Consider the following 27,148-nt stretch of genomic DNA (forward strand, 5'->3'; position numbering starts at 1 on the left):
GTGGTTTGCCATTTTTTTCTCCAGCTTATTATATAGATGAGAAAACTAAGGCAAACAGGGTTAAGTGACTTGCCCAGGGTCACATAAATCTGTCTGAGGCCAGATTTGAACTCATGAAGATGAGTCTTCCTGATTCCAGGCTCAGCGCTCTATCCACTGCAGGCACCATCTGGCATACAATAGCTTGTATGTCCTTATATGTGAACAAGCTGTGTCCTCTAGTAAAATACAGATACCTTGAGGACAGGCATCATTTCATTTTTGTCTTTATATCCCCACTAATGTGCCTGAGACATTGCAGGAGAGTAATACATGTTTTCATTGATTGTAATATAAAAATCAATTCAACAAGACCTTCTCATGTGCTTACGATGTGCCAGGTGCTATGCCCAGTGAAGAAAGAAAAGGAGGAGGAGGAAGAGGAGAAAGAAGCAGAGGAGGTGAGAAGAAGCAATGGGATTTTAATTTTGTGCAATTAAAGATCATAAGAAAAAAAGTTCTGCTAACTCCAAAGTTAAGTTTATTTTACTGTTCTCAAAATGAGGCAGCTTCTTTAAAACATTCAACCTCTCTTCGTGAAGACATTAGAGATTTTTATTGATTCTTCAGAATTCCATTTTTCTCTAAGCTCTAAGAACTTCTAATATCATCCCTGATTTAGAAATGCCTGTAGTTACTCTTTTTCATAAAATCTATATAATCCATATTTGATATTCTTTTGATGAGAGTGGAACAAATATGAATCACTCAAGGGGCTTTTTGGGTTTTATTGTGTTTTTGTTCCTGCAGATACAAAAATCCTCACTTCACATTATTGCAATGGAAGTAGTGTGCTCTCATACTTCTGAGTCTATAAAATCAAAAAAAATTAAGTTTTTAAATGAAAATACATAAATACACCTACATAGAGAATCCCATTGAAAATGGGATGCCCAAATAATTTTCCCGAAATGCCAGCAGAGGCATGCTAACAGAACCCCTGACATCTGCCTAATACTATGTTATTGGTCCCAACGCAGAATATAAACTGTTTCCTCGGGAATGGCAATTTTAATATGTCCAAACATGCTCTCAGCATCATCATTCAGTTAATTTCACATTTAAAAAAGATCAAAAGTCTTCCAAATTACAAAAACTCTGTGTTTTTTCATGCTCATTAAACATTCAACCAGAAAATCGAAATATATTGGCCATCCTCCTACCTGCAAATAGGAACTAAGTCATTCACTTAACAGAGGAGAGCTCACTAAGGAAACACCTAATAATGTTAAGTATTCCCTTTCCTCATGTAGAATCAAACCAATTAACCTTCCATCTTTATGTAAATTACTCAATGGCTACTCCTAACTAAATGAATTTAGCTTTTCACCCTTTGCTTTATAGACTTTTCAGGATTTTTTTTATTGGGAAGAAAAATTATTTCTAAGCAATTCTAGGATACTTTCAAAAAAATCAATAAAAATACCACAGGACTCTAAAGAAAATTAATTATTCCCCTCAAATAATTATCCTTGTTAGAGCCAGAGGAAAAGGTCTTTAATTAAAGTATATAATTATTTTGCCTTTCCAGGATATTGGAATCATCATATTTTAAGGTATATTTTACAGATAGGGAAACAAAAGCCTTAAGAGTTGAACTGATCTAGTCATGTAGTTAATAGCAGAAACTGGACTGGAATCCAGGTTTTAATTTTTTTTCCTACTACTCCATCCAGCCTTCCCATTTGCACATTTGGAAAATGGGGTAGGGAGGTCTAAACCCTGGAAAATTGAAAAAAAGATGTGCCTAGCAAGTCAGGGAGACTTCTTTGTACTCTGAAATAATTTACATCTCTATTTCCTAATTATGTGAAATACACACAGATGTAACTAACTGAAAGTTTCCTCATCTGTTTTACATCGAATGAAAACACAGTTCTAGCAAAGCAAACCAAAGAATTGAGAGCTAAATATATATGGATGTAAAGGCAAACTTACGTCTACATGGAACCAAAGGCCGTATCTGGCGCAGATATCTGCTATTTCATCTAGAGGATCAAACGCCCCCAGTACAGTCGTCCCAGAGGTGGCACCGACGAGAAAAGGGGCGGCTCCCTGCGGACAAGTCACAGAGACAGAAAACCCGTAAGGACGTCAATGCCACCATGACACACACTCTGCAGGGATGACACATTATTAAGTAGTCACATAAAGTCTTCATGGTTAGAAAGAGAATGGGCCCGGCAGAGTCCATGATTTTGTGCGATTTCTTTCCAACATCTTCTGAGACATCCCCCGCCCTCCCAACCCTCCCCATCTGATGATATCCAACCGAGATGTTAAATCTCAACTCCTACGTCATTCATCCGGGATGCTTTACCTAATCCCTTTGATTGGTGCTAATCTCTTCTTCCCTCTCTCATCTACTTATTTAATTCAATTCAATCAACTTGAACCACTTTCTACATGCAAGGTTAGAAACAGTTTGATTTGTAGTGAATAGACAGTTGCTCCCAGAGCCAGAACGATCCGGGTTCAAGTCCTGCTTTTGACACATACTGGACGTGTGATTCTGGTCGAGTCACTTAACCTCGCTAGGCCTCCAGGCCCCTCTCTAAGGCAATACGTTGAATAGTGGCTAAGCGGTAGTGGTAGAGGGTATGTTCTCACTCAGATCTCACTATAGCAATGGAAACACAGGTTAAAAAAATACAAGACCCTATACCAGAAGCCAGAGTTACAAAGACCCAAAAAATGCCCCCAAAGTCTTTGTCCTCGATGAGCTCACATTCTACTGGTTTTTCCCTAGAGTAGTGATTTAATTAGTATAGACAGCTCCCCATGTAAGGAAACTCTCTCTCTACCAATGCATATAAATAAGTAATTTATGATGTAATGGTTGGTCAGCTTCACAATCAGGACTATATGAGTTCAGGCTCTGACTCTGACAAATAATGACAGTATCACCCTGAGTAAGTTAAACTCTATTTACCCCATACGACTTTGCACTTTAGCTATTTGTATATGGGTTTTATCCTCCCGTTAGACTGTAAAACTCACATGGACAGAGACTGTGTCTTTTCTAAAATTTATAGCTCATCTAGCACCTGAGATAGTGTTCTTCACCCAACTGGTGTGTAATAAGCGTTGATTAATTAAAATATTCAATTTAGAGACAATAATTACTTGGAATTTTTTTCAAAATCTGACTTTTCCATCTCCAAGTGACATCTTGTCATTAGTAATACTTAAGGGGGTAACAATTAGTAATCTGGCATTGCCTGACAATGAGTCATCCTTTTGAGTTCTTTTCTTCCTATTTTTACTAATGTTTCCTTTGCATATTTTCTCTCCATCAAGTCAAGAAACTGAGTCTTCAAACCAAATGGGAGACAAACATTGGGCTCTCCTCCTTACTATGGAATGGATCTGAACCCCCACCATGCTTCCTTATTTATGTCCTTAAAACTGATAGGATCCCGGCAGGAAAACGGTGACTGGGCTTTTGCTCATCCTTAGCTAGATCTTCTGTGAGATTATCTGGACATGAAGTTTGTGTCTCATTCTTCTGGAATCCACCAAAATGGCAGCTGATCATCAAAGGACTTGGGAAACTTTCGACAGATTCCCTGCTCCTCACATGAGATGGAGATAACAGGAAGCCTTCAGAAAGCTAACATTAGAATAGGAAGCTATTCCAAAAGAAAGCTAATATTGCAAGTTGTAGAAAAGAGAATGGCAAAAGAAAGGAAGGTCATCCAAGGAGAATATGAAACTGATGAAAACAAAGTTTCAGAGGCACTACCTAGGTGGTTCAGTGGATAGAGTACTGGGTCTAGTGTCATGAAGTTACTGTGGTTGTCATTCGGTCATTTCAGTCCTGACCAACTCCTCGTGACTCCATTTGGGGTTTTCTTGGCAAAGATACTGGTGTGGTTTGCCATTTCTTTCTCCAGCTCATTTTACAGATGAGGAAACAGAGGCAAACAGGATTCAGTGACTTGCCCAGGGTCACAGCTAGTATGTGTGTGAAGTCAGATTTGAACTCAGCTCTTCCCTACTCTAGCCCTGGCACTCTATCCCCCGTGCCACCTAACAGGATAGTTTTATATGGAATGGAGCAAAGAACAGAGCACTTCATTTAGGCCACTTCTGAATCGTGTCTCTAACTGGATACGCAAAACAAAATTCTAAGACTAACACGAAAACATGAATGGCAGGTGACACATACCTGCTAAAGAAAACATGTGGTGGAAAAGGTTCCTGACAGCTGTGTGAGACAGCTGTGACAAATGGAATCAATCAATAGCTAATGATTCAGCAGAGAAATGAGCCTGTCGATTGTGGAATCCCTGGGGAGACATAGGCTTGGAGAATTCTTTCCCTCCATCCTCTAGAAGTTGCCGAAAGATTCCTTCCTTATCATTTGCAGCCACAGCAACAGATTTTTACAAAGAAGCTGGCCCTGGGAAAGCCAACTGAATTCACATTCATTTTATAAAAGCTAGAAAAAGGCTGATTTGCTGAAAATGGTGATTTCAAAGTCAGAAACAGTTTTAAATGGCCTCTCTCTGGGATTCATCGTGGTGAGAAGACAATACTTGTTTTGTTTTTCCCGTCACCCAATTAACATATGATTCCTTTCTTATTGGAATCTCTGGCTCACTCCAATTTCAAGGAAAAGTGCTGCCTTGGCATGGCTCAGGTGCTACATATTCCGCATGGCCTTTCTTGATCCCAAGTTGGTAGTGCCATTTCCCCATCACAATTCATACATACATACATACACATATGTATACATGTGTGTTATATTGTTGTATGTATATATGTACACATACATATATATGAAATTTACTTACATGTATTATTTTTCCTGATAGAATATAAGCACCTATAGGGCAAGGATTAGTTTGCTTTTAAATTTGTGTTCTCAGCAATTAGTATAATGCCTGGAACATAGCAGGCATGTGCTTACAAATGAATGAATGATGATTGCACATTTATAAACGATATCAGATTGCTTACTGTCTTATGGTGGGGGGAGGAATAGAATTCGGAACTCAAAAAAATTTTTTAAGTTTAAAAAATTGTTTTAACATGTAATTGGGGGGAAATATAATTTTTTAAAAGACCAAATGAATGATATGCTTAAACCTCTAAATCCAACCCAACTGGAAGAACTAGGAAGTGAACCTTTCAAATCTAGATGGAAGGTATGGGATATACACCAGGGAAGCCTCTTCTCTGCACCTGGAAAGATGCAAGTCAAAGGCTGAGAAAGAAGTACTTCTGCCTAAAGCCAAAGGATCCCAGTAAAAGAACTACTCAGAGCAAGCTATGGCTAGAAAGATGCTTAGAAAGGAAAGTTAAAAGGAAAAAAAAAGAGGTACATGTCCCCACTCTCCACTGCACTTAAAACAGTCTAGCCATTTTTTTTTGTTCAGTGTTGTTGAACTCAATGAAAACAAATGAACAAAAAAAGTCCTCCTCCCCCAGTCTACTCACATTTTCTGGCCCGGTCAGCTCTTAGATGACATGAGTGAGCCTTCATTAAAAGGAGTCATGGAGATAGAGCTGGGCTTGAAGTGAGGAGGGGGTAGGTTTGAATCCTGCCTCACTTACTAACAATGTGACCCCAGACAAGTTAATTAACTGCTCAGAACCTCAGTTTTCCCATCTGTAAAATGGGGGAAATGGGCACATTTACCTCAAAAGGTTTCTGAGACTCAAGTGAAATAATCTACGTAAGATGCTTTGCATTAGTATGACAGCTGTTAAGATTCATTCATTTTGAAGAATCCTCCATGGAGAGGAGCCTTAGCAAAGGCTATGATTCACACAGTAACGCCTGCCTCCCTCACTCAAGATGAAAAGAACTTTTGATATTGGGGGGAAGGGGTGTGGGCATCATCAAATACACTTGTCATTTGAGTTTTAAAAATAAATGTAACATAAATGAAGATCAGAGGATGCATATCTACAGCCCGAAGATGAAATAAAGATAAGGGTTTTTTTTTGTTGTTGTTCATGTAAACTAAAAAAAAAATTTCAATGCATTCAAACCAAACCGATTTTGTCAAAATGTGGCCTGCTGACAGGAGTTTCTTGAAAAACACTGCTCATACTAGAGCAGGTAAGGGAGGACCCGGTCTCTGTTAGACCTTACAATCCAGGGTGGGCTAGCGGGCTGCTCTGCCCACTAAGGACCTGGCACTCTCATTCTTTCCTGCGGTCCCACCTGACTTGCCTATGTCCTTCATGCCTACCTGTTGGTAAGACATCTGAGAGCAGCTCTGCAGCTCCACGGGCACTGGGGTTTGGGGCAGAAGGGAAGCAGGATCCCTGCTTTTATGCTGCGGAGAGTCCTGTAGGTAGCTCTTGGTCCAGGAGAGAGATGGCTGGTATGGGGGACTAGGAATGCACCCATAAGTCAGGTCTAGGGCCATCTTGGCTGATACCTGCCCAAGCAAGGGCTTCACCACCCAAACATGGGAAAGGCAAACTTTACCAGGTTAAAAGGGGATCTCGTAAGAAAGGTTAGGATCCTAGACCCACACCCCATCTTTGGATGACAGATCATTAATGGTATTTGGTTAAGGGCTCTCCTTGGAGAAAATAGTGCAGCCTGCATGCAAGGCTGGGGGATTGGTCAAATGAGTTCAATTCATTTTAAAAGTAGCACTGGGTGGGGGTGTTTGGTTTGGTTTTAGGCAGCAGGACTCTTGGAGGCAGGAGAGGTAGAGCACAGGGTAGGCTTTTGCAGGGCAGCAATACTTGTCCTCATGGTTTAGCACTAGGCAAGGACACAGAGAATGAGACTGTCAATGTTTGTTTTTGAAATTGCCACACAGCTGGAACTTCTGGACAGCTCCACAGAATATGGAGCACCAGCATGCTACACCTGTAAACAGAACATCTGGATATGAGCATACCTATTTTAATTTTCACACTCTGCCCTCTTTCTCTGGCCAGGAGAGGTGGCCTGCGAATTCATCCATGCTGATATCCTTTGATACCCTCTCCTGTTTTCTGTCTCTCATACACCCCACCACAAGCATCCATAGCCACACAGGCACACACATCCTTTCTCTCTCTTTCTCTTGCTCTCTCTCTCTCTTGCTCTCTCTCTCTCTCTCTCTCTGCATCTTTCTCCCTCTCACCTCTTTCCTGGCTCGCTGGACTTGTTTCTCCAGTTCCTCAGGTATCATCTTACCTCTAAGGGATATAGATTTAAGATTTTCAGTTATTGTTTAATTATCTCATCCCCATCACTACTGCCTCTCAGAGGCACAGATTCCTTCCCTCCCTCCTAGGAATATGTCCCAATACCTTGAGTCCGTCTCCACAAAGTAGACATTCTGGGTACCAATCCCAAGGAAAGATGCTGCCTTCTTCATAGAGTAATGGCTCTGAATCAGGGGGAAAAGAAGAGACAAATGGGAAAATGAGTCAGCAAACTAGGAAAATAACACTATGTTGATTCCTTAATAAAATTCATGGTGTGATCCTTGAACCCCATTTTCTTACTCCCTGAACATTTTCCTTAAGATGCTTACATTCAACACTGGAAAAGCTGCTAACTCTAGAGAAAAGAACCTACATATGCAGCTGCCTCAAATGTTCTAACAGAGCTGCTGCTTACTCCAGTGGAAGGGCGCTGGGCTGTGAGTTAGAGAATATGGGTTTGAACCCCAACTCTGTCACTCTGGGCAACCATTGGCAAGTCATGACTTCTCAGGGCCTCAGTTTCCTCATCTATAAAATGAAAGCGTAGGATGAGGTGATCTCTAAGTTCCCTTCTAGCTCTAAATCTAAGCTTTAAGATCTTATGACCTGGGGTTCCATCGATCGATCATTAAAGCATTGATTCAGACAGCTAGGGGCACGTAGTGGATAAAGTGCAGGATTTTGGGTCTGGAAGACCTGAATTTGAATTCTATCTTAGGCACTTCCTTGCTGAGTCACTTAACCTGTCTCAGCCTCATTTTCCTCATCTGTAAGATGGGGATAATAGCTCCACAGAGTTTTTGTAAAAATAAAATGAGACACTGTATGTAAAGCACTTTGTGAGCTTTAAAGAATTATAAAAATTGTAGCTACTATTATATTAATGAAATTTCATTTTTTCAGTTAAGAAGCATTTATTTTTTCTCTCTCCCATGACTCCTCTATCCCATCTTCTTTACTGAAGAAAAATAGAAAAAGAAAAACCAACCTTTCATAACAATTCTACAGAGTCAAGCAAAACAAATTCCTTTGCTGACCAAGTACAAAAATGTGGATCTCATTTTGTGAAATGGATCTATCATGTCTCTATAAGGAGATGAGTAACAGTCTTCATCAGTCCTCTGGAATCATGGTGCTAGCTATTACTATCATTATTATTAATAATAGCCAGCATCATTACTATTACTACTAACTAATAATAACAATAAATAAGTTCCTGTTGCTTAGCACATACAGAATTAATCACCGGGGATGCAAAAACCATATGTACCTTTCATTCAAAGAGGGAGATAATATGCACATATGTAATTATAGGTAAAACATGTAACCAACCAACAAGCAGGTTACATAGACAAAACATATAAAAAACAATGCAAAGTAGCCATAGAGAAGAGATTGGCAGATGAGAAAGGACCAGCTCTGCTCTATCTGACCCATAGAACCTTGGGCAAATAATTTCATCTCTCTCAGAATCCATTTACTCATTAATATTGTTGCTATTCAATCACGTCGGTTGTGTCCAACTCTCTGTGACCCCTTTGGGGTTTTCTTGGCAAAGATACCGAAGTGATTTGCCATTTCCTTCTCTGGGTCATTAATATAGTTCAATTTAACAAACATTTACTAAGCACCTACTATATACCATGTACTATGCTAAGAGCTGAGGATACAAAAAAATAATAGTCCTTGCCCTTAAGAAGCTCATATTCTACTGGAAAATGAATATAAAAAAGGAAAATGAATATGAATGAATAAAATAAAATTAATAAACATCTAAAATGAGAGATGGACTAAATCATCTTTAAAGAGTCTTCTGATTCAAAATTCCAAGTGCCTATGGGCACCCATGGCCATTGTTCTCTAAGCAACAATAACTAACATATCCATAAGTAGGAAGGAAGGTGTTCATGCCTGCTATTCTCAGCTTGATATATTTCCTTGACTGTGGTTATTTTTCTTCTTTTTGTCAAGAGTATTTTTTTTTCTTTTTGGCACTTTCTTATTTCCTTTTGCAAAAACAAATGTAGAAATAACAACTTTGGGGAGGATGAAGCCATCCTACATATTCTGGTAAGCTGCCTTTATTTCCTCTTGTTACAAGAACAGCAGAATGCCCATTGACAAACAATCAGGTCCAAAGAAAAGTAATTAAGCTGCTGCAACATCGACCTGTGTCAGTGCGTGGTCAGAGGCACAGACAGCTCAGGGGAGCTGCTGCCCACCCAAGGTTTGGGACCTCAAACAACAGCTATTGATTTCAGAGTGATAAATACTCGCCCACACCCCAGAATCTGCCTATTGGGCTCTCTGAAAAGTCTTGTGGGGCCACTGGGAAATGTCAGCCCACTCCAAACTCAGGAACCAGCAAGCCCACAGAATACCTAAAGTGGCAATCAGAATGCGGATGTTGGCAGAAGCAGCTGAGCATCTATACCCAAGGGCGGAATAGACAGCAATGTCGATGTGAACTGTGTGGGGACAGAAAAAAGTAGCAAAGAGCAGAGCTGAAGCAGTTCAGAGAAGCAGGGAAGAAAAGAAGCCCTGGAAAGGGGCTGGAGGGTGGGGAGGAGAAGCACCTGGGAGATGTTTCAGACATGCTGAGTTTGTATGCATAGAAACACACACGCACACACACACACACACACAGACACACACACACACACACACACACAAATGGGCTGGAGTTCAGAGAAAACAAATACATTTAATGACAAAAGAACCACTCCTACCACTAGCATAAAGGAAAAGGAGAAACTCGCCCCAGTTCTCTCTCCATCTCCTCCCCCAGTTTTCTTTTAGGAAACATGCAAAGACTCTCTGCAGACTTTCATTCTTACTTTAAAAGACAGAAGCATCTAGAAGGAAGAGGGCTGTGAACTTAGGGCTTGCCGTTCTGAATTCCATCAGAGCCTCCATTTACTCAGCAGCCTTGGGGCACCCAACCTGCCCCTGCCTCCACTTCCTCATTCATAATAATCTTACATAGGAAGATAATGTTATTTTTTTCCCCTAATACTGTCATATCCATGATCTCCTCTGAGCCTTGGCACGCCTCTGTAAGGCACATGGGGGAGTGAAATGAGTGATGGAATTAGAGTTGGCAGCCTGGAGTCCAAAATCGAGCGGTGCTCTTGCTTTGTGGGGCATGGGCTAGTTATTTAGCCTTTCCCAGATCAGTTTTCTACTGAGTGAAATCGGGAGGTCAGACTACATCAGCTCGCCTCCAACTCAAGAGCAACAAATCATGCCTGCTCTGTACCAAGCATTGTGTTAAGTATCGAGTATACAGAGAAAAAGAAAGAATGGTCATTGCCTTCAAGTTGACATGCCAGTGGGGAGCAACATGTGTGTATGTGCACGTGTGTATACACACGTATATGTATGAACATATCCATAGGCACACAGTCTTTGCTTGGAGACCTCCGCTGAAAAGACCTAAATCAACATTTATTCCCTGGGTATTTTGAGGTCCAAACCCTAGATCATTTCAGAAGAATGCCAGGTGCCTTTCATATAGAGTTCTACTAACCCTCTTCCATCCAGAACACAGCAAATAGCTATGGGCATTCCACTTTAGGAAAGACAAAGACAAGAAAGGCAGATCCTTTTCCTCCCAAACTCATGACCTCCACTGCTGGAGTCTTCTCTCCAATAACTACCTTCTATTTCTTTTATATTTTTCTCTGTATAAATACACATATATTTCATATATACACACATGTGTACAGATGCATGTCTGGGTATACACAAAAACATAAATTCATACATATGTACACACATATATGTGTATGCATGTACATTTATGCATATATGTGTGCATGAGGGAGGAGAGAGAGAGAGAGAGAGAGAAAGAAAGAGAGAGAGAGAAAGAAAGAGAGAGAGAGTTTCTTAATAGAGTGTAAGCATCTTGAGAGCAAAAGTTATTCCATTTTCATGTTTATATCCCCGGTATCTACCACAGCACCTGGCTTATAGTGTGGGTTTAACAAGTGCTTGCTGCTTAATTGATTGATGTCATGAAGATGACAACAAGGATGATGCAGCTGGGAGGAGGGGAGAGACCCACTCCCTCTAGTAGCACCTCACTTCCGTTTTATGCTTACTCCTTCTGGTAGGAAGCTTTTCCCACCATCAAGCCTATATTCTTCTCTTTGCAGCTTCTTCCCACTACTTCCAGATCTGCCGTCTGGGACCAACAGGAACATCTAATCTCTCTTTCATATAATAGCCCTTCAAATGCTTGAAGGCAGTTGTCTTGTCTCCCTTTCCTTTCCCCCCACACCCCAATCGTCTCTGGCCCTTCAATATATGAGGGATAGTGTCTCTTAAATGTTTAACACAGAATTGTAAAGGGATCCCCTCTCCACTTCCAAAAATTAGCCATCCAGTCTTTGCTTGATGACACCCAGTGAGGGGGAACCCATGACCTCCCAGGGCAGCCCATGCCATATGTTGAGGTAGCCCTAGTAGTTAAGGAGTTCTTTAAAAAAAATTTTTCTTTAAAAAAGTTCTCCCTTACATCAAACCTACATCTTCCTCTTTGGAATTTCTCTCCATTGGTTCCTGTTTCTGCCCTCTGGGGCCAGAATTCTCTTCCACATCAACCCTCCAAATTTGAAGCCACTGACTTAGGTATTTTCTTCCGTATGTTATATGTCTTCAGGGCTTTCAATCAAACCTCACCCTTTATCCAGTCCTTTTATTCCCTTATGGGCATGCCTATCCTATTTATGTCTTCTCTAAAGATATGGGGCCTGATCAGGGTAGAATTAACACACTTTTGTGTATGAAGTCTTGGTGACCACCCAAAGGTAAGCAAGCTTTGGACTGTGATAAATCTGGGGAAGTAATATTGCTTTAAATATTTTTTACCAAATTATGAAATCTGAATAATCTTTAGATCACTATCAATAGCTTAATGGAATCTCCAAGTATATTTGTAACTGCAGAAGATTTCAAAATGTAGGCTGATAATGCTTTAATACATGCTTTAATGGGGAATAAAAGCAGTAACTTGCTTGAGCTTTCCCCCAAACCCCTCCAAATACCTGTAAAAATGGCTCTAAACAAATTCTAAAGCATCAGAACCCACAAAAAGACAGAGTGAAACAAATTTCCAGCCCAAGACAACCTGGATGGTTGATCAGAAAGGTATATTGTGCCGGGCGGGGAGAGGAGCACAGTTTGGCGTGGGCACGCAGGCAAGGCAGGCCTCAGTGAACCTGCAGTAGGCCTCAGAGGACTGAACCATGGGCAGCTATAGCAGTTTCCAGACTTCTCAACCCATGAACACCAAAGACAACTTAGAAGGTCAGTGGGAAAAGTCTGTGATGATGGTGAGAGAGAAGTGCGGTCTTAGCCCCAGTCCCTGAATGTGGCGCCGAGGCAGCAGGGCTTCCAGAGCTTCTGGCCTACAGACTGAGGGGGAATTGGGTGGCTGATCAGAGGGGGATTGCAGGAATCTCTCTGCTGGTGCAGGATTCTCTTGCTTTGCCTGTACTTGGATCTGGGTCACAGTTCTGGGTGGGGGTCCTGGGGCGAGGAGGGGTGCTGGCGTGGTGGAGCTTGTGATGGCAGTGGAGAAGAAATCCTCCTCTCAGTTCCAAGACAGAAAAGAGTGCTTGTGGTCACTCATAGACCAGAGCACAGGCCAGGAAAGGAGTGAACACCTCGCCCTTGATCATACCACCTTGGAAGAACTGAAAATTTACAGGTCCCTAGAAATATCTCTGAAAACAGCTGTATAAATGCCCCAAAGCTTAGGACAGTACATTTTCCACACTGGAAGCAGAGTTTATAACTCAAGTAATTGGCTGGGATCATGAGTAAACAGCACAAAAAGAGTCAGACCATAGAATCTTACTTTGGTGACAAAGAAGATCAAAACATACAACCAGAAGAACACAACAAAGTCAAAGCTCCTACATCCAAAACTTCCAAGAAAAATATGAATCAGTCCCAGGCCTTGGAAGAGCTTAAAAGGGATTTTGAAAAGCAAGTAAGAGAAGTAGAGGAAAAACTGGGAAGAGAAAGGAGAATGATGCAAGAAAATCATGAAAAACAGCTTGCTAAAGGAGACCCCAAAAAATACTGAAGAAAATAACACCTTAAAAAATAGCCTAACCCAAATGGCAAAAGAGGTCCAAAAAGCCAATGAGGAGAAGAATGCCTTAAAAAGCAAAATTGGCCAAATGGAAAAGGAAGTCCAAAAGCTTACTGAAGAAAATACTTCCTTAAAAATTAGAATGGAGCAATTGGAAGCTAGTGACATCATGAGAAATCAAGACACTGTAAAACAAATCCACAAGAATGAAAAAATAGAAATATCTGTATCTGTGAAATAGAAAAATAGAAAAAATAGAAATATCTGTGAAATATCTCACTGGAAAAACAACTGACCTGGAAAATAGATCTAGGAGAGAGAATTTAAAAATTATTGGACTATCTGAAAGCCATGATCAAAAAAAAGAGCCTAGACATCATCTTTCAAGAAATTATCAAGGAAAACTGTCCTGATATTTTAGAACCAGAGGGCAAAATAGAAATTAAAAGAATCCACCAATCACCTCCTGAAAAAGATCCCCAAAGGAAAACTCCTAGGAATATTGTAGGCAAATTCCAGAGTTCCCAGGTCAAGAAGGAAATATTGCAAGCAGCCAGAAAGAAACAATTCAAGTATTGTGGAAACACAATCAGGATAACACAAGATTTAGCAGCTTCTGCATTAAGGGACTGGAGGGCATGGAATATAATATTCCAGAGGGCAAAGGAGATAGGATTACAACCAAGAATCACCTACCCAGCAAAACTGAGTATGATCCTGCAGGGGAAAAAAAATTGTCATTCAGTGAAATAGAGGACTTTCAAGCATTCTTGATGAAAAGAACAGAGCTGAATAGAAAATTTGACTTTCAGATACAAAACTCAAGTGAAACATGAAGAGGTAAACAGGAAAGAGAAATCACAAGAGACTTATTAAGATTGAACTGTTTACATTCTACATGGAAAGATGGTATTTGTAACTCATGAGTCCTTTGTCAGTATTACAGTAGTTGGAGGGAAAGAATTATATGTATGTATGTAGATAGATAGATAGATAGATAGATAGATAGATAGATAGATAGATAGATAGATAGATAGATAAATAGAGGGCACAGGGTGAGTTGAAGATGAAGGGATAATATCTGGAAAATAAAATTAAGGGGTGAGAGAGGGTTATACTGGGAGAAGGAGAAAGGGAGAGGTAGAATGGAGTAAATTATCTCACATAAAATAGACTACAGTGCCAGGGAAATGGGGGAAGGTGAGAGGGAATGAGTGAATCTTATTGTCATCGGATTTGGCTTAAGGAGGGAATAACATACACACTCAATTGGGTATGGAAATCTATCTTACCCTACAGGAAAATGGGGGGGGGGAAGGGGACAAGAGAGCAGGGGCCAAATTTGGGAAAGGGGTAATCAGAAGCAAACACTTCTAAAGAGGGACAGGGTCAAAAGAGAGAATAGAATAAATGGCGGGTGGGATAGGATTAAAGGAAGTATACTTAGTTTTTCACAACATGACTACTATGGAAGTGTTTTGCATGACTACACATGTATAACCTGTATCGAGTTGCTTGCCTTCTCAATGAGGATGGGTGGGGAGGGAGGAAGGGAGAAAATTTGGAATCCAAAGTTTTAAAAACAAAAATTTAAAAAAGAAAGAAAGAAAGAAAAGAAAAGAAATTTAAATTTTTTTTTAAAAGTTTGGAAGAAAAATGCTTTAATGATCAATTGATTCAATGCAAGACCTTAGGAGCTTAGATTTAGAACTGGAAGGGACCTCGGAGATCACCTTGTTTTATCCTTTCATTTTATAGATTAGGAGACTGAGGTCCTGAGAAGCAGTGACTTCCCAAAGGTTACACAGATACTAAGTCAATGAATGGAGCCAACATTATCCAGTAGACTGGGCAGCACTGTACCGAGAGGAGGGAGGGGTGTATTTGAGAAGTCATCATGGTGTCATGGAAAGGGCCTTCAACTGGCAACCAAAAGTTGCCAGCTCTGCTATTGTCCAACTATCTTTGTCTCAGGAAAGTTGTTTCATATATCTGGACCTCAGTTTCCTCATCTATGAAATGGAAGGCTTAAATGAATTTGAATTTAATGCAAGTAGCATTTGTTTAGTATTTACTACATGTAAGGAACTAGACATGTAAAGACAAAATAAAACAGTGCCTACTTTCCAAGAATTTCCATTCTAAGTGGGCAATGGGATAGGAACAGCATCTTTACATTTAAATAAATATCAAAGTGTTCCTTATACAGCACCCATTTGTATGCCTTTACACTGGCTGTTCCCCATGCCTGGAATGCTCTTCCCAAACCTCCACCACTGAAAATCTCCAGTTACCTTCAAGATTTAGCTCTAATGACAGTTTCTCCATGAAACTTTCCCTCAGTTCCCTCCCACCCCCAGCTGCCAGTGCCTCCCATCCCAAATTGCCTCATTTCCATTTTGTGCCTATTTAGAGATGGGCATGTTGTCTCCTCTGGCAAGATGGGAAACTCGTTGGGGCAGGGATTGTTAAGCAGTTATCTCTGTGTCCTTGGCACCTCCTAGTGAATACAGCTAGTGCTTTTGACTGAACGGTTCCTCTTGTTTATGTATGATTCTGATCCCACAAAGCCTCAGTTTACCCTGTAATGACAGAGTCTGAATGTTGCCCTGCTTGGGAAAGTAGCAGTGTGGAAAATAGCAATCTGGGCCCACACTCCAGGGGCCTAGAAGACAACAGGGGAAGTTGAATACCCATCTTTCAGAAGGCTCCACTTGATTGAATAGACTCGCTCATGTTCTACTTTTCTTCATAGCCTGGTTCTCATGGGATTCAGCAATTCTTGGATCCCATTGAGGATAGACAAGTGTGAGTTTGGGTGGTCAGGTGGGTACCAACTGTAACACTGATAAGTATGAGTGGACCAATGTCAATTTTATAGCCTGAATACATTTCATTGTGGAAGAAAGGGGAACAGAGCTTCAACTTAAGTGGGGTGACTGAGGTTTTGCCCCAAGGCACCAACATGGGGGGAACATTGCTCCTTAAGGGAGTCTTTCTCTGGCCCTGAGCTGGCTCCATCCCTCTATCCAGACCAAAGGCCCCATTCTCAGGGTCCTGTTGTTATACTGTTATCTCCCTCTTCTACCTCCTTGGAGATGGGAAGGATCAGAAGTTAGGGGTCATGGGCTATGCTACAGAGTCCTAGGACAGACTCTCTGGGAGACAGATAGCCTTGTCATCTGGCATGACTGTTTCTCATAATGGCAGACTGTCCCCTGCACCTTACATCATGCTGATGAGTCTATAGATCCATACCCTTCCTTACAAAGGACATATCACAGGCAATATCAAGCCACGTGACTAAGGTGGCTACCCAGGTGAGTTTTCCACGATCTGGCCTTGCTTGACTCCTCCCTTGAGCCACCTCATAAGACACAAAGCACAGCAGTGTGAGGTCTCTGTGCATGCCATGGGACTCCATCCCTGCTCCCCCAAACCTTATATAAACTTTCCCTGGTTTACCAGAATGCCTAATTATGGCTCTAGCTGAGAAAAACAACATATTAAAATAATAATAAAATACCCGGTTCTGAAGGCTGTCCTCTCAAAATGTCATTCTTGAGAAAACTAGGTCTATTACCTCTCTCTGTTTTCTGTCTCTCTTCTGCTGGCAAGATGAACAAAGCAGATCTTCTGCCTTCCTTTGCATATAGGCCTTCTCTTGAGACACAAAAGTCATTTAGCCAATGTTTCACAATGGCATGGTGATCCAATTTCCCTTTATTCTGTTGAAACTTACTAGCACCACCTTTGTCTCCGAGCTTTCCCAGGCATATCCTTTATTCTCTCTGTCAATGGAGTTGTCTTTCCCTTTTCCAGAGTTATATTTCTAGGAGAGCTTAGGCAAGGTTTAAATACAATGAAGAATAGAAAGGGACATTGAAAAAAAAATGAGCCATTAACATATGTCCTACTTAGGATGGCTTTCTCAGGTTTGGAAACACCTGTTCAAAACCTGAAACAGATATTCTTAACCTTTTTGGTGTCATGGACCCCCTTTGGCAGACTGATGAAGCCAAGTGGCCCCTTCTCAGAAGAATATTTGTTGCCTACATTCCTAATTGAAGGAAAGGCTAAATTTCAGTTAGAGGTTAGTGAAAATAAAGATGCAATTTTTTTCCCCATCCAAGTACAAGAGCCCCCTGAAATCTATCCATAGATACCTTGGGGGTCTAGGGACTTTTGGTTAAAAATTCTTGCCTTAAAGATTTTGTTAGCTAGATCTTGATTCTGCTCTTTCCCCTGTCCATCAATAGCATTCAGGGGAGGAGGACATGGTTATTAGAAAGGGAAAGGACTCAGAGATGAAATCTGGAGGAAGAAAGAGCACCTTCCTCCAGACATCCAAAACTTCTCTTCACATCTCCTTGGAAAACAACTCACGTTTCCCAACTTCTATGTCTTGTCACTGAAGGAAGACCCCCTGGAGAAGAAGCCCTTATTGCTATTGAAAACCAATTTTAGAAACCCAGGCCAAGTGGTCTAGTGAGCGCCTCCAAGCTCTCATCTATCCTTCCTCACATGGTATGGAATGAACCGAAGGCATGGTCAGAATCTCCTTAGGAGACCAAGCTGAGGGAAGATAGTAAGGTTGGTTCCTACTGGCAACCTCCTATTGGGCACCTTGCCCTTTTCCAAAGGAAAATAGCCAAGGGAGGTGAGAAAGTAGACTTTAGAATGAGTTCAGGGTGGAGGGAAAGCAATGTCTTGCTGGAGCTCTCCCCCAAACCCCTCCAAATACCTATAAAAAATGTCTCTAAACAAATTTTAAAGCAGCAGAACCCACAAAAAAACAGAGTAAAACAAATTTCCAGCCCAAGACAACCTGGATGGTTGATCAGAAAGGTATATTGTGCCAGACAGGGAGAGGAGCACAGTTTGGCATGGGCACAGAGGCAAGGCAGGCTTCAATGAACCTGGAGCAGGCCTTAGAGGACTGAATCGCTGGCAGCTGTGGCAGTTTTCAGACTTCTCAACCTATGAACACCAAAGACAACTTAGAAGGTCAGTGGGAAAAGTCTGTGACTGCAGTGAGAGAAGGAGCTAGATCTCAGCCACTCCGAGGGCAGCGGCTGCCTTCTGAGCTTCCAGCCCACAGACTGAGGGGTAATCCAGTGGTTGATCAGAGGGGGATTGCAGGAATCTCCTTGCAAGTGCTGAGGCAGGAATCTCTTGTTTTGCCCGTGCTTGGATCTGGGTCACAGTTCTCAGGGGAGGTCCTGGGGCAAGGAGGAATACTAGTGTGGTGAAGCTTGTGGCGGTGGAGAGAAAACACCTCACCTCTTATCATAGCACCTTGGAAGAACTGACACTTTTCAGGTCCCTAGAAGTATCTCTGAAAACAGTTGTACAAAGCCCCGAAGCTTGGGACAGTACATTCTTCACATTGGAAACAGACTCTTACCTTAACAAAGAGTTTATAACTCAAGTAATTGGTTGGGATCATGAGCAAGCAGTGCAAAAAGAGTCAGACTATATTATCTTACTTTGGTGACAAAGAAGATCAAAACATACAACCAGAAGAAGAAAACAAAGTCAAAGCTCCTACATCCAAAACTTCCAAGAAAAATATGAATCAGTCCCAGGCCTTGGAAGAGCTCAAAAGGGATTTTGAGAAGCAAGTAAGAGAAGTAGAGGAAAAACTGGGAAGACAAATGAGATTGATGCAAGAAAATCATGAAAAACAGCTTGCTAAAGGAGACCCCAAAAATACTGAAGAAAATAGCACCTTAAAAAATAGCCTAACCCAAATTGCAAAAGAGGTCCAAAAAGCCAATGAAGAAAAGAATGCCCTAAAGAGCAAAATTGGCCAAATGGAAAAGGAAGTCCAAAAGATTACTGAAGAAAATACTTCCTTAAAAATTAAAATAGAGCAATTGGAAGCTAGCGACTTCATGAGAAATCAAGACACTGTAAAACAAATCCAAAAGAATAAAAAATTAGAAAATAATGTGAAATATCTCACTGGAAAAACAGTTGACCTGGAAAATAGATCCAGGAGAGAGAATTTAAATATTATTGGACTACCTGAAAGCCATGATCAAAAAAAGAGCCTAGACATCATCTTTCAAGAAATTATCAAGGAAAACTGCCCTGATATTTTAGAACCAGAGGGCAAAATAGAAATTGAAAGAATCCATCAATCACCTCCTAAAGAGATCCTCAAAGGAAAACTCCTAGGAATATTGTAGGCAAATTCCAGAGTTCCCAGGTCAAGGAGAAAATATTACAAGCAGCCAGAAAGAAACAATTCAAGTATTGTGGAAACACAATCAGGATAACACAAGACTTAGCAGCTTCTACATTAAGGGACCGCAGAGCATGAAATATAATATTCCGGAGGGCAAAGGAGATAGGATTACAACCAAGAATCACCTACCTAGCAAAACTGAGTATAATTCTTCAGGGGAAAAAAAATTGTCATTCAGTGAAATAGAGGACTTTCAAGCACTCTTGATGAAAAGACCAGAGCTGAATAGAAAATTTGACTTTCCAATACAAGACTCAAGTGGAACATGAAGAGGTAAACAGGAAAGAGAAATCAGAAGAGACTTAAGGTTGAACTGTTTACATTCCTGCATGGAAAGATGATATTTGTAACTCAAGAGACCTTTGTCAGGATTAGGGTAGTTGGAGGGAAAAATTATATATATAGATAGATAGATAGATAGATAGATAGATAGATAGATAGATAGATGGATGGATGGATGGATGGATGGATGGATGGATGGATGGATGGATGGATGGATAGATAGATAGATAGACAGACAGACAGACAGACAGACAGACAGACAGACAGACAGATAGATAGATAGATAGATAGATAGATAGATAGATAGATAGATAGATAGATAGATAGAGGGCACAGGGTATGTTGGAGATGAAGGGGTCATATCTGGAGAATAAAATTAAGGCGTGAGAAAGGATTATACTAGGAAAAGGAGAAAGGGAAAGGTAGAACGGGGAAAATTATCTCACAAAAAAAAACAGAAAAGAAAAGGCTGTTACAGTGGAGGGGAAACAGGGGAAGGGGAGAGGGAATAAGTGAATCTTATTCTCATAGGATTTGACTTAGGGAGGGAATAACATACACACTCAATTGGGTATGGAAATCTGTCTTGCCCTACAGGAAAATAGGAGGGGAAGGGTACAAGAGAGCAGGGGGATGATAGAGAGGAGGGCAGACTGGGAAAGGGAGTAATCAGAAGCAAATACTTCTGAGGAGGAACAGGGTCAAAAAAAGAATAGAATAAATGGGGGGGCAGGATAAGATTAAGGGAAATAGAATTAGTTTTTCACAGCATGTCTACTATGGAAGTATTTTGCATAACTGCACATGTATAACCTATATTGTGTTGCTTGCCTTTTCAATGAGGGTGGGTGGGGAGGGAGGAAGGGAGAAAATTTGGAACCCAAAGTTTTAAAAAACACATGTTGAAAAAAATGTTTTCACATGCAACTAGGAAATAAGAAATACAGGAAATGGGGTACAGAAATCTATCCTGCCCTACAGGAAAATAGAAGGGGAAGGGGGGGAGAGACAGCAGTGAAAGCAGACTAGGGGAAGGGGTATTCAGAATGCATGCCATCTTGGGGTGGGGGAGGGGCGAGATGGGGTGAAAATTTGGAACTCAAAATCTTGTGGAAGTAAATGTTGAAAACTAAAAATAAAAAAAGGAATTAAAATCTAAGGGGAGGAGTGCCTTTGATGGCCTTTTAGACAATTAGGAAATGGTTGAACAAATTGTACATGAATGTCATGGGATATTATTGTATTGTAAGAAATTATGAAATAAATGATTCCAGAGGAAAAAAAAAAAGAATGAGTTCAGAGTGTCAGGTAACTATCTTCCTCATATGCTTGACAATGGCCTAGAGCTATTGTAAGTAGGAGATGATCTTCAGAATGGGGGCTGGCTCAGGGAAGAGAAACAAGGAAAGGAAAGAATAAATTCCATGGGAAAGAGTGGAAGGGAATTTTAAGAAGCCAGTCCCCCTTCTTCTAGGAAAGAGTAACCCTTAGCCATCCCAGGCAAAGCCTTCCCCTCTTAGTATCACAGAATTAAAATTTAGAAGATTATCTCTTCCAAGGGTTATCAGAAAGTATGGAGGAGTGAGTTTTTTTTTTAAATATCTTGATAACTATTTCAATATGATTTGCTTCCTTTGCAATACTATGTATTTAAAAAAAAATTATTTTGAGAAGGGATCCACAGGCTTCATCAGACTGACAAAAGGAGTCCATGACACATAAAAGGTTAAGAACCTTTGATCTAGATCAACTCCCTCATTTCTACAAATGAGGAAACTGAGGCCTGGGGAAGGTTAGTAATTTGTCTAAGGTCACATAGAGAAATAAAGAGAAGAGGGAGAATCTGAACCCAGGTCTTTCTACTATAATGCCAGAAGCCCATGCCACCAGTCAGCATCCTTTTTTCCTCTAAGCCACTCCATCCAGATAGATGACCCAATCTAGTTCCTGGCAGTAGCCAGGTACCAGACCTGGGTCATTATCCTTTCTTTCTCAAGAACTGCAGCCATGGTTCACAGTCTTCTTCTCTACTCCAACTCCTGTCCTTATACTTAGGCACTTCAATAGGCACATTGGTATCATGCCAAGAAAGGCAATATGGCACTGCTGTCAGTAAGACATGAATTCAAATCCCACTTCAGATACTGACAAGTCAGTTAACCTCTCCTGGCCTCCATTTCTCAGGTGAAAAATGAATGGGTTGTAATAGATGTCCTCCAAGCTCCTTCCAGGTTTAAATCAATGGCCCCATGAACCTATGATCAAATAGCCTGGGTTCCCAGTTCACCAAGTTCCTCAATTCCCATGACTTTCCTCCTCACTTCATCTCAGCCACATGCAGGGATGGTTATCCTTGGATTTTGACATCACCTATAAGTGTTCCATTTCCAGGATCAGGAGTTCTGAAATTCCTCTAAACATAAATTCTTCTCTATGCTTCTATCGCTCCTCTGAGTCTCATTCCTTCAAAGCTTATTGATTCATCTTTATTATTGTGGCCTCCATTTCCACCATTCCTCAGCCTTCTCCAAGACCATCACCCCTACTCTGGCTTCACTTTCCTCCTCTCCCCATCTTGACCCTATAGTTCATCAGTTCAGTTATACACAGTCCTCTACATTCAAATCTCTTGCCCCCTCATCCAATCACCACTTATGCTTGACCAAACTCCAACTTTGAGTTACCCCCTCTGTCCACCTTTTCTGCTTTTCCTCATGTGCTACTCAATGGTGTTGGAAGCTGCATAACCATATCCACGGAGTCCACTATAAATTTATCTTATTTTATTTTACCTGGGCCTTCATTGTAGCAAAGTAATCCTTCTATTCCTCCCTAACAGTCTTTCACTGTATCATGTACACCCACAGTGACTGTTCCAAATCTACTCTCCCCTCCTTGGCACCTCCAAATCATTCTCTCCTTCTTTCTTTCCAGCAGAAGATCTTACTTGGTACCTCACTGATTAAACAAAGGCCATTTGCCATGAACTCCTTCTTTACAGCTATTCTTCATTGGAAAAAATCCTTCTCTCTCATTCTTCCTTCTTAGGTCTTATGAAGAGATAGTCCTTCTCCTTGCCAAGGCCAATGCCTCTGCTTGTGCCCTTGATCTTGTCCCCTTCTATTTTCTCTAGCAATTGGCCCCTACACTCATTCTCTCCTCCCTAATTCTTAGTTTCTCCTAAGTAGCTTCTTCCCTTTTGCATATAAATGCACCAAGTCATCATCATCTTTAAAAAAAATGTCTCATTTGACCTTACTATCTCCTCAGGCTATCATTCTATAACTGTCTTCCATTTCACAGCCAAATTTCAAGCAAATAGCCATCTAAACTCATTACTTCTAGTTCTTTTCTTATTTGCATCTCATCACCTTGCAATCTGGTTTCCAACACTACTCAGTTGAAACTACGTTCTCCAAAGTTCCAGCGGAACATTTATGGGTGACGTCAAGATCAAGGATGTGGTCATCCCTTGGACCTGGCTGAGGCAGAGTGAAGGTGAAGGTCATGGGAATTGAGGAATTTGATTAAGAGTGATCTCGTAATTGCCAAATCTGCTAGTCTCTTCTTAGTCTGCATCATTTTGGACTTCTTCATACTGTATGATACTGTTGGCCAGCCCCTCTTCCCAGGTACTCTCTACTTCCTGGGTTCTGACGGTACAGTATACTCCCTTTTTGTTTTCCTTCTACCTGCCTGGCCACTCATTCTCAGTCTTTTGTTAGATTAATATGCATGCCCTGCTTCCAAAGTGTCGGTTAAAGCCAGCGTTCTGACCTGGGCCCTCTTCTCTTTTCTTTCAGGTATTAATTAGCTCCCCGGGCTTCAACCACTATCTCTATGCAGATGTTTCCTCGATCTACAGCATATATCCAGCCCCAGTCTTCCAAAACTCTGAGTCTCATCTCCAAGTGTCTTTTGAACATTTCCATGCCATATCCTCTAGACATCTTGAAATCAACATGTGAAAAATAGAACTCATTATCTTTCCCCTCAAGCCCACCCCTCTTAGCTTCTCTGTTTCTGTTGAAGACATCACTATTCTTGCAGTCTCCCAAGTTCACAAACTAGGAGCTATCTTTGACTCTTCATTCACACCCACCTCTACATCCAAGTCTTGTCAATTCTATTTCTATACCGTCTCTCTTGTGTCCATTCTGTTGTCCACTCACAGGGCCACCACCTTAGTCTAGACCTTCACCACCTTTCATCTGTCATTATAACAGCTTCCTAATTTATCTCTCTGCCTATAGTATCTTTCTTCTCCAATCCATCCTTCACATAGTGGCCAAATTGGTATTCTAAAAGTACAAGTCTGACATTACTCTGCTCAAGAAGCTCCAGGGACTCCCTCTTGCCCCAAGGATGACCATCTGCTCTGTTTGGCAATTAAAGTCCTCCATAATCATGCTTCAGTCTACTCTTTTGGGCTTATAGCATAGTTCTCTTCCTGGATATACAGTATATACCAATCAGATTGGTCTATTTGCTATTTTTACACAACATTTCGTTTCCCACCTCCACACTTTTGCATTCTGTCCCCTAGGCCTGGAATGATTTCTTCCTTCAACTCTATTGCAAAGAACCCCTATCTTCCTTCAAGATTCAGCTCAAGTTTCACTTCTTATTCCCTTATTAGCTATAAACATGCCCTCCCATGGAGAAATTACCTTGTATTTACTTTTTTTTTTTACATTTTTATTTACCTAATTGTATTTATATTGTTCTCCCTCAATAGAATATAAGTTCATTGTGGGCAAGCCCTCTTTTGGGTTTGTCTTTGCATCTCCATTGCCTAGAATACAGTAGATATTTAATAAGTACTTGTTGAGTGGATGAAGAGTACAAGTCTTCCCTAAAAATTGGATTCTTTTCCCTCCAGTTCTCTGGAGAAGAACTTAGGTTCAAAATCAGAGCTATTGACATGAGAGTCAAAAGTGCTACCATTTGCATTTGGCACAGAATCTATTAATCCCCAGGGGAACCTGGGAATATGAGCAGCACAGCCTGGATGGGCCATCACAAATCCTAACCTCAGTCATCTAAAGTCCCATTAATCAGATGCTCAATAAAGACACTGCCCAGAGAGAGAATGTGCTATCTTTTAAATTAAATTTTACCTTTCTTGAAAGAGAATCTTACAGCCTAGAACACTTCAAATACAGGTGATGCACAGTGTGTATAAAAGTGTGTGTGTATGTGTGTGTGTGTGTGTGTGTGTGTGTATACATGTGGCGTCCATGCATGTGTGTGATCTTTGGGGGTTTTTTGAGTCTGCTATTAAAATTCTTTCTATATCCCATGTTGATAAAAAACAGTGATCTTTATCACATCCCATTATTTTGTTCACCCGTTATTAATACACAACTATAATTATACACTAATAGCCCTGAGAATCAACCTGCACTATAAACCATAGCTTTTTAGAAAATAGTCTTGGCCTGGGGCAATTACTTTACCTCTGCTGATGTGAAAAGGACCAGTCTGGGCAACCCGGAGAGTCCCTTCTCCTTAATCTCAGGACAATATTTGTATCGAGCCAAATTCATGGCATACATATTGGACACAGAACCACCTGTTAAAATAAAGTGAAAAAACATCTTTGAAGGCATCTTTCCTGGCATTCAGCAATTCTTAGCTACAGTTTCAGGCACCTTGGAAATAATTCCATGAATAAACCATTAAGAGGACTGTGGCCTGGGTCCCAAGTGACCTTTCCTGAGACCTGGGCTCCCCAGTGGCTACAAATTCTCCACTTAATTCTCATTGTAATGGGTCAACAACAGAGTGACCCAGGCCTTTGCTTCCTCACTCCAGAGTTCTAACCTATGAAGAGTTTCCCTTGTATGGTTCTAACTCATTTCTTTTTTTTTCTTTTTTTAAAATTTTTTTCCAATTACTTGTAAAAATTTCTTAACATTTGTTTTTCAAAATTTCAAGTTCCAAATACTCTCCCTCTCTCCTTACCTTTCCCCTCACTGAGAAGGCACGCAATTTGATATAGGTTATACATGTGCAGGCATGCAAAATATATTTCCATATTAGTCATGTTGTGAAAGAAAACATAGATCAAAAAAGAAAAATAAAGAAAGTAAAATGGAAGTATGTTTCAATCTGCATTCAGACCCCATCAGTTTTTTCTCTGGAGTTGGATAGCCTTTTTTTTTTTAATCGTAAGTACTTTGGAATTGCCTTAGATCGTTTAATGCTGAGACCAGGTAAGTCATTCACAGTTGGTTATCCTTACAATACTGTTGTTACTGTGCATAATGTTCTCCTGGTTCCGCTCATTTCACTTTGCATCAGTTCATGTAAGTTTTTCCAGGATTTTCTGAAATCATCCTGCTCATCATTTCTTATAGCATGATAGTATTCCATTACAGTCATATATCATAACTTGTTCAGTCATTCCCCAATTGATGGGCATCCCCTTAATTTCCAATTCTTTGCCACCACAGAAAGAATTGCTATAAATATTTTTTTGTACAAATAGGTTCTTTTCCATTTTGAGGGGATCTTTTTGGGATACAGATCTAGTAGTGTTTATGGATGGATCAAAAGGTATGTATAATTTTATAGCCCCTTTGGGCATAGTTCTAAATTTTCTTTCTAGAATGGTTGGAGCAGTTCACAACTCTACTAGCAACGTATTAGTGTCCTAATTATCCACATCCCCACCAACATTTGTAATTTTCCTTTTTTTGTCATATTAGTTAATCTGATAGATATGAGGTGGTACCTCAGAGTTGTTTTAATTTGCATTTCTCCAATCAATAGCAATTTAGAGAATTTTTTATATGACTATAGACAACTTTGATTTTTTTATCTGAAAACTGCCTATTCCTAACCTTTGACCATTTATCAATTGGGAAATGACTTGTATTCTTATAAATTTGACTCAGTTCTCTGCATATTTGAGAAATGAGACCTTTATCAGAGAAACTTGCTATAAGATTTCCCCTTAGTTTTCTGCTTTCTCTCCAATCTTGGCTATATAGGTTTTGTTTGTGCAGAAAAAAATTTAAATTAATATAATCAAAATTATCCTTTTTCCATCCTGTAATGCTCTCTATCTCTTGTTTGGCCATAAGTTCTTTCCTTATCTAGCCTATTTCCAAACAGGTTCATTTCTCCCCAATGTATGTGAACTTAGTGAATGGATGAGCCAGCTACTTGTCTCTCTTTCATTGTATTCATATACATGTGCATGCATATGTATATGTACACAATATAGAATCATAATATAAATATTAATTTAAAAAAAACTCAGGACCTGTGATTTCATGGATAGAGAGAACTCTTGG

The 27,148-nt window shown here is 40.5% G+C and overlaps 1 protein-coding gene across 1 annotated transcript in view; it reads right to left on the bottom strand.

Annotated features, from left to right (window-relative positions):
• The window catches only part of GADL1 (glutamate decarboxylase like 1), a 166,738-nt gene that overhangs the window by 125,954 nt on the left and 13,636 nt on the right, over positions 1–27,148 (bottom strand). Inside the window, exons 5-8 of the mRNA XM_027872500.1 lie at positions 25,304–25,419; positions 7,309–7,388; positions 7,140–7,194; positions 1,978–2,094 (exon numbers count right to left, since the gene is read on the bottom strand). Coding sequence (XP_027728301.1) covers positions 1,978–2,094; positions 7,140–7,194; positions 7,309–7,388; positions 25,304–25,419 — 368 coding nt within the window. The remainder of the gene's footprint in view (positions 1–1,977; positions 2,095–7,139; positions 7,195–7,308; positions 7,389–25,303; positions 25,420–27,148) is intronic.

The sequence above is a fragment of the Vombatus ursinus genome, unplaced genomic scaffold, assembly GCF_900497805.2.
Source record: "Vombatus ursinus unplaced genomic scaffold, bare-nosed wombat genome assembly UNPS02014799.1, whole genome shotgun sequence".
Taxonomy (NCBI): Eukaryota; Metazoa; Chordata; class Mammalia; order Diprotodontia; family Vombatidae; genus Vombatus; species Vombatus ursinus.